At 42.6% G+C, this 16,863-nt stretch overlaps 1 protein-coding gene across 1 annotated transcript in view; it reads left to right on the top strand.

Annotated features, from left to right (window-relative positions):
- ap1m1 (adaptor related protein complex 1 subunit mu 1) overlaps positions 1-16,863 on the top strand; it is a 113,687-nt gene that overhangs the window by 76,464 nt on the left and 20,360 nt on the right. The window contains exon 11 of the mRNA XM_051935014.1: positions 12,338-12,413. Coding sequence (XP_051790974.1) covers positions 12,338-12,413 — 76 coding nt within the window. The remainder of the gene's footprint in view (positions 1-12,337; positions 12,414-16,863) is intronic.

Raw genomic sequence — 16,863 nt, 5'->3', positions numbered from 1 at the left:
TATTTTAGCCCCCTTCCTCCACCACCTCCACCCCTTCTTTGCTTGTTTCAACATAACAAGTTTGTGCCCTGCTTAGGTCAGGGCTTTTCATTTTTTTTTTTTGTTTTGTTAAGTAAAAATAATGTATATAGAGCTGTGGAAACTAATGAGGCCTTGATTGCCCTTTTGGAATGGAACCTAAAATAAATCCTCTGGACCTGACAGCTGATGCCTGCTGCCACCAAGCCCCTATTGTGTTCATCTGAGCAATGCATTACTCAGACTTGACGTGGTTTCCTCTTGTAGCTGTTAAGTTGCCATCCTGTCTTAAGATGTTTGCCTGTTGCTGCCAGCTACTCATCTCTGTGGCTGATTAGGCAGAGGAAGAAGCTTGGTCCACTTGAATATTTGTTTTATACATTTACTTGGTGACCCAGTAGCTTTTCTGTCCGGCTTGTGCTACAACATCCTTGCATTTCTACATCTTTGGCGACTGCATTCCTCCATTGTGTTTCCATGTTTTTTTTTAAACATCAATCCATGGCTTCTGTCAAGTTGCTTGCCATCCAAAACTTCTGTCTTGTGTTGCAATCCATGATCCAGTTTGCCACCGTTCTGAAATAATTTTATTAATTTGCTTTGCCTTCTCGACAATCTGTCCTTCTGAGACAGGATAATTTGGAGGTAACGAGTGAAGCATTTTGGTCTGCAGTGCATATTGAAATATATAAGCATTGGTTTTAAAAATGCCATGAAGAGAACTACTGAAATTGTATCTGCGTTTATCCCAAATTACCAAAGTTATGCAGCTTTTAGTTTGCTTCATAGGATCGTGCAGGCAATAGTGTGGCGAGTGTTTAAATAATTTCACCGACCAAATATCTTCATTTTAAATGCAAAAATACAGAAAAAAAATTGATACTCAAGAAAAGAAGCGTTCTTGTTTAAAGAAAGTTCTGTTTAAGGCTTACTAATCTTGTTTCGTATTTCTCTAAGTTTGAGTCGCACTTTCAGATGATCATATCTAGACGGTAAGCAGAAATCTGCCAGTCTCCTGTTTGCCAGCTTATCTCACAGTCCATGCTAGCAGTGAGACTATTCCCTAATCGCCTAATTTAAAACTCGGTTTTACAGATCGAGCAAAGAAAGTTTGTGTTAACTTACATGGGATAAAAGACTACACCATATTCAAAATAACTGTGAGAAACTGATATTCTATTGGAATTAAACAGGCACACTTAAGTGAATTTCACCCTTGAACCGCTGGAACCGGTTATAGTCGATTCCCAGTGCAATTTGCCAGCCCACCAGAGCTGAGTATATTCAGTGACTTACATTCATTGAACGCCAATTTGCCAGCACACTGGAGCTGATCAGTCCATGCCGTACATTCGTTGAGCAGCCAGCTCATGACCACTGGTGCCCCCTAGTGAATCAGCATCACTGTCCCTGGAATTCAGCCGCTGCGCTAGACTGGCCTGCCAGCGTCGGGGCTTACCTGTGTTTGCTTGCGTGCGGCCAGTTCAAGCGCAGTTGGCACTGTGATTTACTGAATTTCATCAATGGCGTCACTCAGACCTTGTACAAATTGTTCCAATAGTTTTTTTTTTTTATTGTTTTTATCGTTCATTGGCATTGTAAAATGATCAGTGTTGCAATAATTGTGATGCTCTTTGCATGAAAAAAAAAAATGTGTTCCTTTAAAATTTCACTTTTTCTTCATGAATTGTGATGTTTACTTGAAAAGTGCAGCAAAAAAGTATTTGGCATCTGGGGGTGCATTAACCCCCCAAGTATGTGGCAGTTTAATATTAAGATTGGCTCTTATAGAAACGGTTAAGTAAATAAAAGACAAAATTATATACTGGTGCCTTGTTTTGCGAGCATAATTCGTTCCGGAAACGTGCTTGTAATCCAAAGCACTCGTATATCAAAATGAATTTCCCCAGAAGAAATAATGGACACTCAGATGATTCCTGCCACAACTCAAAAATATTCATATAAAAATGATTAATACAAATTATATAGTAAAAATACATAAAAATGAATTAACCTGCACTGTACCTTTGAAAAGAATCTTTACGCGCACACATCTGGTCACAGTGCTTTAGTATACAGTATACGCTGGTATGAATGTTTACTATACGAGTGAGGCACGCTGACTGAGACCGAGCATGGGAGACAATTACCCACAATCCCGCAGCGAGACAGAGAAAAAACTATTGGCTCAGTTGTGATCATGTAACGCTCGGCAGACAAATCGTGTACTGTCACGCTTGGGTCACAAAGTTGCAAAGGTTCACTCAGGGTTTTCAAGAGACAGAAACTTTATTCGAATACAGGAGGAACAAACACAAGTCTCTTTCAGATGCGATCCGGGAACACTGTCAAAACCAGTCGCCATAGCTCCACCGCTTGATCAAAAGAACACAAAATTTTGCTCCTCAAAGGGGCGTGGCGGCTCAGGAGCCTCGACCGGAGCAAAGGAAGTGAGACACTAGGACAGCCGCTGTACGGTCTTTGAAATGTTTGTAGCCCTGCGCGAGATGTAGATCATGACCAGGCAAGCAGCTGGTCCTGCAAAGAGGAGATGAAAAGCTGTGTTTGTTTCCCATTGTTTCACTGTTTAAGAGGGGTTTCGGAGGAGCGGCCACGTCCCCTTGGGGCTGCGTTCACCATGTTCACAATACGTACTACTTGTATTGCAAGACCTCGCTCATTTTTCAAGTTAAACTTTATGAAAAATTTTTTGCTCATCTTGCAAAACACTTGCAGACCAAGTTTTTACTGTACTAGGAGAATGGTTGATGTCATACACCAAATGTACTAGATGGTTGAGAGACCAGAAGATGCCCTGTAAATAACAAGACTGGACAGTTGTCTCATACATCAAGATTTCAAGGGTAAAAGCTGAACCCATGAGATATAGGGTGAACTAAAATGAAGTACCACATCAAGATCATTGCGCGAGGTAGAGGCATCCCAAGTGGGTTGGGGTTGGGGTCGGGTCCTTTGATAGGCGATCCCTTGTAGTTTTCAGTTGGCAACATTTCTTGGTCCATTGCGCATCGTGTTTTCAGTGTCGAAGCGTTCTTCAGAAACAAAGAATCTATCATCACTACGCAACACGCCTTCTGAATGGACTTCAGCATTCCTCCTAATGGTGACGTCCCAAATTGGAAAACAATTTTTCACTGGGTGGCTAAATTTAGACAGACAGGTACAACATTAAACAGAAAATCTCCAGGCCGTCCTCGGACTGTACAAACGCCTCAAGCTGTAAGGGCATCAATTTTGCAGTCTTCTAGACGTTCAGCATGCTTCTGCTTTAGACATTTCCAACATGACTTTGAAGAGGATTTTCCTTCCATACAAAATGATGTTAGTGCAGGAACTCACTGAGAGAGACTGGGAGAGGCGCAGTTGGTTGTGCGCAAACATTCTGCAAGCCCTTCATCGAGATGCCATCGTCATGTACAGCGATGAGACACATTTCAATTTGAATGGTTCCATAAATAAGCAAAACTTTCACTATGGTTCTGAGACCCCTGCACAGTGAGCGTGTTACAGTTTGGTACACCATCGCAGAATTTGGCATTGTAGGCCCTTACTTTTTTGAGGAGGAGGGAGTAACGGTCACCATCACTTCAGAATGTTACATTGAAATGCTAGAAGACTTTTGGTGGCCCCAACTGAAAGAAATGGATGTGGTAGATGCCTAGTTTCAACACGATGGAGCAACAGCTCATACGGCATGGAGATCCATGCAAGTTTTGTGGGAGATGTTTCCGGGGAAGTTGATCTCCCTACGCGGTGATGTCAGGTGGCCTGATCTCGCTCCGTGTGATTTCTTCATGTATGGCTGTCTCAAGTTGAAGGTACACACACACCAATCTCAAAACCTTGAAGCCCTCAAGGATTCTATTCGCCACAAAATCTCTACTATTCCCCTCGAAATGGCCGAATGTGTCGTGCAGGTGTTCAGAAATTGTCTCGAAGAGCATATCGCTAATGATGGCCACCACCTTAAAGACATCATTTTTACAACTCCGTGAAAACAATCTATTTTGTCTACCCTTTCTTGTGTCATCATGAAATTATTTTTTCTTGTAGTGTTTTTGTAGAAGAAATGAGGTACTTCTATTGGCTCACCCTACTTGAGAAGAACAAGAGTGTAGTAGAATAGACTTTTATTTGGATAAGATAGTTGGATTTGTAAGCCAACAAACCAGAGTACATGTCAGGATTAAGTCAGCAGTGTGTTATAAATTCAGTTGTCTATAAGTTTAAACTCTACCTTTGCTACTTTGACCATTCTATAACAGACTACCGTGATTAATGCCCCCTATTCTGCGTTTACTGAAGAGACAATTAAAGACACAATGAACAGGTGTCCTCCTGCCTGGTTTCTGACTCAGAGGTTTAATCAAACTTGTCCTAGTAGAGGATAGGTTTCTATTAATGTGTTGAATTCTTCCACGCTTCACAAATATATTTTGCAATTGTGAAGACCATTAATTTAAAGTTTCGGTCTTTTATTGTGAGGTATGGCCTGTCGGCTAAGGCTTTGTGCTGGGAAAACTGTGTTGAATTCTTCCACGCTTCACAAATATATTTTGCAATTGTGAAGACCATTAATTTAAAGTTTCGGTCTTTTATTGTGAGGTATGGCCTGTCGGCTAAGGCTTTGTGCTGGGAAAACAAGTTTATAAGTTTGATTTCTACCATCTATTAACTCTGGAAACCTTCTCAAATGGTAAAAACACAGATACACTGCAGTTACAAAGCTTCCTGGGATAGTGTGCACTATGAAAGATGTTGAGTTTTCCATAATCCCGTACCATTGTTGACTTCCTAGAAGGAAATGCCTTTTATTTTTGCTGCTGATGCCGATTGTAGAAAGATGACTCATTAACAATACTGCTGCTTCACTGCTTAACAAAACTCCGGAACATTCGACCTGACAGATGCGCTATTAGCTAACCAAACAGTCTGGACAGATTGAATGTTTGCCTTTTCTCTGAAAAACATTCTATCTGGATGAGTTTGAAGAAATGGTAAACTTATGAATACTATCTGCTTTGGTTTTTAAATTCTAAATAAAAAAATCCCTGATGTGTGAAACATGTTGCCTTTCCGCTGCTCACCAGGCATTGGTTAAGTTTTGCTGCAGTTCAGACTTTATAAAGATAAAAACAATTAGACTACTCATAAAACTTCTGCTGAAAATTGGTCTATAAAGAATATTTTGCGTTAAATGATTTCTTGATCCTGTCCAAGTGTATCAATGGCTCTGTTCACTGATTGAAACTTATTACCGTATTTTATTGACTGCTCTCTCTCCACCTGTGTGAATGTGGAGCCAGTGGTTGATCCATCCATCCATCCATTTTCCAACCCGCTGAATCCGAACACAGGGTCACGGGGGTCTGCTGGATCCAATCCCAGCCAACACAGGGCACAAGGCAGGAACCAATCCTGGGCAGGGTGCCAACCCACCGCAGGACACACACAAACACACCAAGCACACACTAGGGCCAATTTAGAATCGCCAATCCACCTAACCTGCATGTCTTTGGGAGGAAACCAGAGCGCCCGGAATAAACCCACGCAGACACGGGAAGAACATGCAAACTCCACGCAGGGAGGACCCGGGAAGCGAACCCAGGTCCCCAGGTCTCCCAACTGCAAGGCAGCAGCGCTACCCACTGCGCCACCGTGCCGCCCTATATATATAATGTATGTATGTGTGTGTGTGTATATATATATATATATATATATATATATATATATATATATATATATATATATATATATATATATATATATATATATATATATATATATATATATATATATATATAATTAATAAATAATAAAAAAAATACTAGCCAACCCGCGGCGTAACATACGCCGCATAATTATGTATTGATAGATATACATAGTTATTGTCTGTTTTTTTCACCTGTATGGGTGAACACTTGCTGAACGACACAGTTGTCCAAATGGGGTGGGTTTGTGGATATCACTGTGAGTGAATGAAAAGATGGACCTCTGGAGAGAGCAACATACAATTGTCCGTGACTGAAAGCGGGATCGTCTGTGATGATGGAGGCCACGCTGGTGAAAGTTACTTCGTCGGTAGGTATGTTTCAGCACTTGTTCATTAAGGTGTAGCGAGTCTTCGTTGCTGACACTTAATATAGCTTGCGTACTGAGTTGTTCCGGAGTCACAGTTGAGAAACACTTTTTTAATGTCTTTTAAGCACAGGGAAAAAAATGAACATGTGAAACATCCGTAATGTAATAAGCCACCAAGAAAAGTAACATTGCAACAATGCACGCTACGATCCGATCGCTGTAAACAGAAGTGAAAACAAAATCGAGACTGGTGCATTCTTTAACTGCCTTGTAGCGCAATGGTAGTGCTGCTGTTTTGCAGTAAAGAGACTGTGGAAGATTTTGGGTTCGCTTCCCGGTTTCTCCCTGTGTGGATAGCACTTTGAATACTGAAAACACCGGTATGTCAATGTAATGAAGTATTATTATTCTTATACGTCCAGCGCTCTCTCTCTCGCGCGCCTGTATGCGTGTGTGTGTCGCTCGCTCTCGCTCGCTGCACGTGTTCCTGCAGGCATACCAGTAAGTGAATGAAAAGATGGAACTCTGGAGAGAGCAACATACAATTGTCCGTGACTGAAAAATGGTTTTGGCAGATACACGCACATCTTTTTGAAAGTTTGGCCTTGTGCCTTATCAATTGTCATAGCAAAGGCAAATCTAACAGGAAATTGTCTTTGTGTTAAAGTAAAAGATAGATAGATAGATAGATAGATAGATAGATAGATAGATAGATAGATAGATAGATAGATAGATAGATAGATAGATAGATAGATAGATAGATAGATAGATAGATAGATAGATACTTTATTAATCCCAATGGGAAATTCACATTCTTCAGCAGCAGCATACTGATACAATAAATAATATTAAATTAAAGAATGATAATAATGCAGGTGAAAAACAGACAATAACTATGTATAATGTTAAATGTTAACATTTAACCCCCCCCCCCCCCGGGTGGAATTAAAGAGTCGCATATTTTGGGGGAGGAACGATCTCCTCAATCTGTCAGTGGAGCAGGACAGTGACAGCAGTCTGTCGCTGAAGCTGCTCCTCTGTCTGGAGATGATCCTGTTTAGTGGATGCAGTGGATTCTCCATAATTGATAGGAGCCTGCTGAGCGCACTTCGCTCTGCCACAGATGTTAAACTGTCCAGCTCCATGCCAACAATAGAGCCTGCCTTCCTCACCAGTTTGTCCAGGCGTGAGGCATCTTTCCTCTTAATGCTGCCTCCCCAGCACACCACTACGTAGAAGAGGGCGCTCGCCACAACAATCTGATAGAACATCTGCAGCATCTTATTGCAGATGTTGAAGGACGCCAGCCTTCTAAGGAAGTATAACCGGCTTTGTCCTTTCTTGCACAGAGCATCAGTATTGGCAGTCCAGTCTAATTTATCATCCAGCTGCACTCCCAGATATTTATAGGTCTACACCATCTGCACACAGTCACCTTTGATGATCACTGGGTCTATGAGGGGTCTGGGCCTCCTAAAATCCACCACCAGCTCTTTGGTTTTGCTGGTGTTCAGGTGTAGGTGGTTTGAGTCGCAGCATTTAACAAACTCATTGATTAGGTCCCTATACTCCTCCTCCAGCCCATTCCTGATGCAGCCCATGATAACAGTGTCATCAGCGAACTTTTGCACATGGCAGGACTCCGAGTTGTGTTGGAAGTCCGATGTATATAGGCTGAACAGGACCGGAGAAAGTACAGTCCCCTGTGGCGCTCCTGTGTTGCTGACCACAATGTCAGACGTGCAGTTCCCAAGACGCACATACTGAGGTCTGTCTTTAAGATAGTCCACAATCCATGCCACTAGGTATGAATCTAATCCCATCTCTGTCAGCTTGTCCCTAAGGAGCAGAGGTTGGATTGTGTTGAAGGCGCTAGAAAAGTCTAGAAACATAATTCTTACAGCACCACTACCTCTGTCCAAGTGAGAGAGGGATCGGTATAGCTTATAGATGATGGCATCCTCCGCTCCCACCTTCTCCTGATATGCAAACTGCAGAGGGTCAAGGGCGTGTTGAACCTGTGGCCTAAGGTGGTGAAGCAGCAGCCTCTCCATGGTCTTCATCACATGTGATGTCAGAGCAACAGGCCGAAAGTCATTCAGCTCACTAGGACGTGATACCTTTGGGACTGGGGTGATACAAGATGTTTTCCAAAGCCTCGGGACTCTCCCCTGTTCCAGGCTGAGGTTGAAGATGCGCTGTAGAGGCAAATTATCCGCGACAAACTGTTTTACACGCTGCATACCAACCCGCGGCGTAGTATACGCCCCATAATCACGCCGCTTTTTTAATGTTTTTTAAGCAGAGGGAAAAAATGAACATTTGCAAAATCCGTAACGCCGCTTTCAGTAAGTACAATGCACACGCGTTTAATTTGTCAGCCATTTTTTGCCAGCAGTCTTTTCTGGTTTGGGCTGCTTTTGCAGTGTTACCGCTTGTGCATATTAAATCTTGAAATCCTTCGAGCAACTAATTAACTAACTAACACCCACCCAGCTTGTGAGAAAAAAATGTGCCCGTTCTTTCATCATTTTGTTGCAGCCTATCAAAGACTTGCTGATCATGTTTTCTAGACTCAATATACAGTGGAACCTCGGTTCACAACCATAATTCGTTCCAAACCTCTGGTCGTAAACCGATTTGGTCGTGAACCGAAGCAGTTTCCCCCATAGGATTGCATGTAAATACAATTAATCCATTCCAGACCATACGAACTGTATGTAAATATATTTTTTTAAAGATTTTTAAGCACAAACATAGTTAATTATTACACCATAGAATGCACAGTGTAATAGTAAAAACATGAAATAACACTGACATAAACACCCAGGCTCCCTGCTCAGCTGCATGGCATGTGCAGTGCATGCGCAGGCTCTCTCTCTCTCAGCAGCACCCGAGCCTCCCCAGCCCCCCCCCCCTCTCTCTCTCAGCACGGGAGCCCCCTCCCCCTCTCTCAGCAGCACGTGAGCCTCCCCAGCCCCCCCCCCCCTCTCTCTCAGCAGCACCTGAGCCTCCCCAGCCCCCCCCCCCCCCCCTCTCTCTCAGCAGCACGAGAGCCTCCCAACCCCCCCCCTCTCTCTCTCAGCAGCACTGGAGCCCCTCCGGCCCCCCCCCTCTCTCTCTCAGAGCCTCCCCAGCCCCCCCCACCCCTCTCTCTTATCAGCACGCAAGCCTCCCCTCTCTCTCTCTCAGCAGCATGCGAGCCCCCACCCCCTCTGTCTCTCTGCTTCGGGCATTTCTCCCCTGTGTAGTGTGTGTGCGAGTGAGGAGAGAGAGCGAGAGCAGGCTCGAAGGCAATGTGTTCCTGTGGTATAGCGGGTCCATAGCTCCCCTTCAAAAGGCCATTTTTAATCAGGTGACTGACAGTAGTGGAGTCAGGCACAGAGAAGGTCAGCTGCAGAGAGAGCGTCTCGACTGTTGCAGGGCCTGAAGCAGGTGAGACTAGGGTTACCACTTTTAATACAAAAAAATAAGGGACGCATACTGCAGCGGGGGCCACATCCCGTATTACCCAATCAAAAGTAGGAAAGGAGGCATCTTCATAAAATGCGTGTGGGATGATTTGCATGAGACGCTGCTTTAAAGAAAATGATAAACAAAATACGGGACAAAACCCGTCCCGTATTGATTCAAAACGGGATGCTCAATTTCATTCTCAAATACGGGACGATTCCGTATTTTAAAGGACGGGTGGCAACCCTAGGTGAGACGCTAATGAAAAAGAGGCACAGGGCTTATTGGTTTTTAAAGACTGCTTCCTTTATTGTGTTTTAACTTCAGTTTTAAAGGATTGCGCGGCTCTGTCTTGCGCAGCCTGTGTGTGCCTCTGTCTCTCTCTGGCGTTGCCTCTCTGTGTGTGTGTGTGTGTGTGTGTGTGTGTGTGTGTGTGTGTGCGTGCGTGCGTGCGTGCGTGCGTGTGTGTGTGCGCCCCTCTGTCTCTCTGGCGCTGCCTGTGTGTGCGCGGCACTCTCTATCGCGCTGCCTGTGTGTGCCTCTGTCTCTCTCTGGCGCTGCCTCTGTGTGAACCAAGGTTCCACTGAGGTTGACTAATGAAAAGTCAACGTGGCTCAGAGCTGCAAGTGTACTGTGGTACAGACAAACAGAAATGACGGCATGTTTTCCTTGGCGTCGCGTCCGAGTTGGTCGGCGTGGCTCTGTGATTCTTTCGTCGTATCCAATGGTCTAAGAGTTGGTGGGCGTGGCTCCTTCCTGCGTGCGCCATTGGCGTCTTACTTGTCGGCGGTTTAGTGAATCCACGCCCCTTCCGGCGTGCTTTCCATGGTCGGCTACTTGTCTTCTGACTTAGTGAATTATATATATAGATGAGAGACTACATGGCAGGGTAGATAATACAGAATCGGGTAAATTTTTACCAAGGGTCTTAGACAGCATATAGGCTTCGGCAGATTTGTGGCAGATGACATTTAATGTAAGTAAACGTATCAAATGTAGGAAATGGAAATGGAAATGTTAGATCTGAGTACCTCAATGGGAGGTCTGAAGCTTGAAAGTACCCCTTATAAGAAAAATGTGGAATCTTCTGGATTCATTTTTACTATGTACAGTGCCCTCCATAATGTATGGGACAAAGAAACATTTTTTGCTTGATTTACCTTTCTGCTCCTCAGTTTAAAATTACAAATGAAACAATTCAGACATCGTGATTAAAGGACACATTGCAGACTCATTTAAGGGGATTTGCACACATTTTGATCACACAACAATTTTTCTACATGGTCCTTCCATTTCAGGGCACCATCATGTTTGGGACAATTGGTGTTAAAGGTGTGTTTGATTCCTCAGGTGGGTTTCATTGCTTCATAAGATAACTCAAGTTGCTTCTACCCGTTGGAGTCTATAGTTGCCATTGTTCAACATTAAGATAAGAGCTGTGCCGATGAAAGTGAAAGAAGCCATTTTGAGACTGAAAAACAAGAATTAAACCATTAGAGACATCTGTAAAACCTTAGGATGACATAAATCAACGATATGGGATATCATTAAGAACAAAGAACACACTGGAGAGCTCAGTAATCACAAAGGAACTGGTAGGCCAAGATAGTCCTCCACTGCTAAGGACAGAAGAATCCTGACTATGGTGAAGAAAAAGCCCCGAAACATCTGTCTGACAGATCATACACAGTCTTCAGGGGGCCGATTTGGACGTGTCAGAGACGACTATCAGCAGAAGACTTCATGAACAGAAACACAGACCACACTGCAAGATGCAAACCACAAAAACAGGATGACAGATTTCGGTTTGTGAAAAAGGACTTCAAAGAGCCTGCCGAATTCTGGAAAAAGGTGTTGTGGACAGATGAGACAAAGATGAACCGCATCAGAATGATGACAAAGAGCAGAGCGTGGAGACAAAGAGAAACTGCCCATCATTCAAACCAGACTACCCCATCTGTTAAACATGATGGGTGGGGGTCTTATGGCTTGGGCATGTATGGCTGCCACAGGTCTTGGCACACTTCTCTGACGGCAGTGGCACAAGGAATTCTGAGGTGGCCCAGAGAGTTTGTCTCACTTGGATTGATGTTACATTCAGGGTTCATTCCTGTCTTGTGCTCAGTGCTGCCAGGATAGGTTCTTGCTCATTATAACCATGAAATGGAAATGCTAAGATCATAAACTGGATGAATGGAATAATAAAGTAGTTCTCTCTCTCTCTCTCTCCATATTAAAAAATCCAACATCTGTATGTCATCCGCTTTTCACGAGAGAACTACTTTAACGGATTTAGATCAGGTTATTTTCTAGAATTTGCTTGAACATTCCGGTTGATTTTGCGACTTCTTTCATCGTGCTAAGAATGATAGTTCGCTTGCAGGAACGATATATTCACGCTAATCCGAGACAGGGGCTGCGGACCGAGGGGATGGGGAAGCGAGACCTCAGGAGTAGGGAGCCGGGCAGTGTCCTCCACACTGTCCTCTTTCACTACTATGCAAGCGAAGCTGCAAGGAATGGCTAGTACATGATAATTAGTTTGGCTTTTCATTTTAAAGACGTCACAGTCCCAGTGCACTGAAGGCTTTACGTTGAGGGGAGTTTTCACAGGTAAAGTCAGTAAATTCAGCAAAATGGTATTCTGCTGCAATTCCATGTTGGTGCTGCTCACATGAGAATGCTATCTTGAACTGTAAGAGATTGAATGTGTTTTTCTGTGTCTGTTTTCTCCCTCATAACTTCTACCTCCTTGCATTTCCAGGTTCGTTACCTGAAAATTATTGAAAAGAGTGGCTACCAGGCTTTACCATGGGTTCGATACATCACCCAGAATGGAGGTAATACCAATATTTGAAACCCAAATTTTGGGTGGGGCGGGGGGGTTGTCTGCATCACTCATTTAAATTATGACTTTACATAATTGGTACGCATATGTCTTCATATGCAGACCTGCACACCATTTTTAACCTCGGGCCATCTTTATATCTATTTAAGGCTGATGGCCAAGTTTAGATTTCTTTGAATCTTGCACGTATATTCCCAAGCAATATAATGCATAAAGCTATACAATGTACACAAATTAATGCAGTAAATATGTAGATAGTAATTAACCCATTTTGACGCATGCATCAGTGTCTTGCACCACCAAAACACAAGGCTGGGTCTCAGTACTTTAGCAAAACCAACTTTATTCAGTTTGAAGCAGGAACAGCACGGTTATTTATTGTAGTGGGAGCTGCCACTCTCCTATACACAGACACAGCAAACGGGAAGGGTTTGGGCCAGGTTAGTGGCCAAGTTATACTGTTCCCTGTATTTATAATGTTCCTTGCATCACTCTTTGGCGACAGGCGCTTATAGCGCAATCTCGATCAGCTCATAGTTTCCGCGGTGCTTTGCTGCGGCACTACGAACCTGTGGTTGCCTTGGCAATGGACAAGCATGTCCTCCACAGATGCGACAGGCGTGTCGTCCCATTTATTGGGGGGGTCCGAAAAGAGTTCAGAAACTTCACAACATACCATAAATTCCAATTTGGAAAATCCTTGCACCCTGTACAGCACAAATATATTATATTAACTCTATTTTTTATAGTAAAATAATCTGCAAGAAACGGTTAAAACAATGATTGTAAACAGATATATGCCTGTACATTTACATTTAGGCACTGTTTTAGCTGTCAATATCAATTAATTATTTCAATGTGCAAAAATATTTCATAAATCACGATCACAGTGATGCTGAATTAAAATACTGTGGCTGCCTTTAAACACATGCATATGTTCAACCCAGTACATGGATTTGACTGCAAATGATCATACACACTGGCTTTATGTATTTGTCTCTAACAAAATTAATTTTAATTACCTAATGTGAACCTCAGTAAAGTTTCATGTTTGCCGTGTACAGTATAATTATTCAGTGTATTTTCAACTTCTTTTTTTAGTGTTCTGGGGGTGGTGTTACAGAATTCTAAATTTGCTTTCAATAAAGGATCACCCCCTTTGTGACAACGCTGAAAGTCATTCCTGGTGACCCCTACAGCTTTGCACAGGGGGAAAGAAAGATAGTTAACAAATTTGTGCCCCCGCCACCCCTGAGTGCTGGAGGTTTTTGTGGTTATGAAAGCTGATTTATGGTGGGTTGTTTTTGACAAACTTGCAAACCCGTAGCACACTCTACATCATAAAGTGCAAACTTTCATCCTCTACCAGACACCATAGCATGCATCTCTTAAGCATTGTATTGTTTTCAATGTATAAAAGTGAACAGTCTGACTATAATTTTTAACTTTTGTTGCTTGCTCTGTATAGGTAATTAACTTTTTCATTGTTATTAAGCTGTAAAGTACAAATTTCATTATGCAACTAATTAGCTTGAGTTGTTTTGATCTCAGGTAGTTTTAATATGCTTTTTACGAACTGAATGTACAGTTCATTTTAATGTTACAGAAATGTAACTTCATTAATTTTACTGATACCAGCAGTACACTGGCCTAATCCTCTCACTGTCATTTAACTATTAAAAGTACAGCCACATTATTTTGCAGTGCAGTTTTGCGGGCTGATTTAGATCTTTGTGTTTATTACTGCGTTTGTTTTTGTACTACATTTTTGTCGTGCAATTTCCTCCATCTCTGTTGCTTGCCAAACTTTAGATATTTTTGTTTTTTGTTTATGGTTGCCGGTTTTTACACCACAGCCAAGCATATACTACTTGGTGTGGAGCAACCTCAAGAACAAAAGCTCTTGAAACAGAAAAGCAAGGAAACTAATTCTCAATGATGACTGGGAATGTACTCAAAATATTGTGTATAAGGATGCACTTTGTTCTTAAATATGCTATTTAATTCAATAAGCAGTTATGGAAGCATACAAGTACAGTATGTACACAGCAAGAATTTATGCATGCAAGTTTAAAAGCACCTGAGTTTTTCCAGCTTTTCTTCAAATTTAATTAGTTGAAATGCAATGAATGATCTAAAATGATGAAAAGGTAAGCAGTAAACCGTAAGAGGTTTAAATTTAAAGTTTAGGGTTAGCAAGAATGGAATAAAAAAAAAAAAGGAAAATTCAGAATATTACAAGTGGGCCTTCTTCATGGTATAACTAGCAGGTTACAACCTACAGATATTCTGCAGCAATTCAAGTAACTTAAGCCTTGCAATCTGAAGCAAACAATTTGTACAGGTGTCCCAACTTCTGTAGATTACTTAAAAACACTCTATGTGTCTTAAAGCAGAGTTACAACAGACTGTGTTACTACACTCTGTGAAGTACTGCTTGGTCAATATTACACTGCAGAAAGGTGTAATTTCTAGTGATAATGGCAAGAAAACAGCAATTGACAAATGAAATGACAATGAGAAAGAGCATTAGTACCCTTAGAAGTGTAGGTCTTCCATTAGAGAAATTACAAAAAAAAAAAAAAAAAAATCAAAGTGTCAGTGAGTCCAGTGGTGTCCTACACAATCCAAAGACCATTGGAAACTGGAAGGAACTCTGATAGGACGAGACCCGGCAGAGCTAAAGTCACCACCCAATCACGACAAGTATCTGAGGGTCACCAGCTTGTGTGATCTTAGGCGCCTCACAGCACAACGAGCTTAACAGCGCAGGTCGACAAAAGCAAATGTCAGTTTGTACTTTGAAGAGGAGACTTAGTGTTGCAGGTTTGACAGGGCGAGTGGCAGGAAGAAAGTCATTCTTTCAAGGATAAAATTGGCCCTTGATGTACCAGCTGTGGCCTACTGCAGACTGGAAGAAAGTCTTAATGGACCGACGAGTCCAAATTTGAAGTCTTCAGTTCATCACACAGGGTGTTTGTACGCCGTCGCGTTGGTGAAAGGCTGGTTGGTTCCACAGTGTGTCCCCAACTGTCAAACATAGAGGAGGAAGTGTGATGGTCTGGGGTTCTTTTGCTGGAGGCAGAGTGGGTGACTTGCAGTGACTGGCATTGTGAATCAAAAGGGTTACCACGCTTTGGCTCTTATATCAGCAAATGGTGGCTACTTTGATAAAACCAAAATCTGAATAATGTACACTTAATGATTCCTTGACTTTTTTTTTATTTGTCATTGTTTTTTGCTTAATTTCCTAATACATTAAGACATTAAACTGTGTGCATTTCCATAAAAACTGAAAAAACTGAGGTGTTTAGACAAGTAGTGTATGTGTACATAGAAGCAGCTAAAATGAACAAGCTGTTGATCTGTTTTCTCATCCTCCATTTTGCGCTTGCAGCCATCAGCACTTTGCTCCTGTCCAGCATTACAGCCTTCTTTACATGAACATAAGCATGTGATGTTATGGCTGGTCAAGCTATTAGCCACCTTCCAGTTACCTGCTTGACTTGTGCCACCTGCACTACTGATTCAATTTTAATGACCATTCACAGCCAAGTAATGTGTATTGTCTGGTTGGCGCTTGTTCTGTTTGGGTATTGTTGCATCTTCTTCTTCCAGCTGCTCCCGTTAGGGGTTGCCACAGCTGATCATCTTCTTCCATATCTTTCTGTCCTCTGCATCTTGTTCTGTTACACCCACTACCTGCATGTCCTCTCTCACCACATCCATAAACCTCCTCTTAGGCCTTCCTCTTCTTCTCTTGCCTGGCAGCTCTATCCTTAGCATCCTTCTCCCAGTATACCCAGCATCTCTCCTCTGCACATGTCCAAACCAACACAATCTCGCCTATCTGACTTTGACTCCCAACTGTCTAACCTGAGCTGACCCTCTAATGTCCTCATTTCTAATCTTATCTATCCTCGTCACACCCAATGCAAATCTTAGCATCTTTAACTCTGCCACCTCTAGCTCTGTCTCCTGCTTTCTGGTCAGTGCCACCATCTCCAACCCATATAACATAGCTGGTCTCACTACCGTCCTGTAGACCTTCCCTTTCACTCTTGCTGATCTCCGTCTGTCACAAATCACTCCTGACACTCTTCTCCACCCATTCCACCCTGCCTGCACTCTCTTTTTCACCTCTCTTCCACAATCCCCATTACTGTGTACTGTTGATCCCAAGTATTTAAATTCATTCACCTTCGTCAACTCTACTCCTTGCATCCTCACCATTGCACTGACCTCCCTCTCATTTACACACATGTATTCTGTCTTGTTCCTACTGACCTTCATTCCTCTCCTCTCCAGAGCATATCTCCACCTCTCCTCAACCTTCTCAGTGTCATCAGCAAACATCATAGTCCATGGGGACTCCTGTCTAATCTCGTCTGTCAACCTGTCTATCACCATTGCAAATAAGAAAGAGCTGATCCCTGATGTAA

Source organism: Erpetoichthys calabaricus, chromosome 12 (assembly GCF_900747795.2).
Source record: "Erpetoichthys calabaricus chromosome 12, fErpCal1.3, whole genome shotgun sequence".
Classification (NCBI taxonomy): Eukaryota; Metazoa; Chordata; class Cladistia; order Polypteriformes; family Polypteridae; genus Erpetoichthys; species Erpetoichthys calabaricus.
The sequence above is the reverse complement of the archived record's forward strand: the minus strand, read 5'-3'. Positions and strand labels throughout refer to the sequence as shown.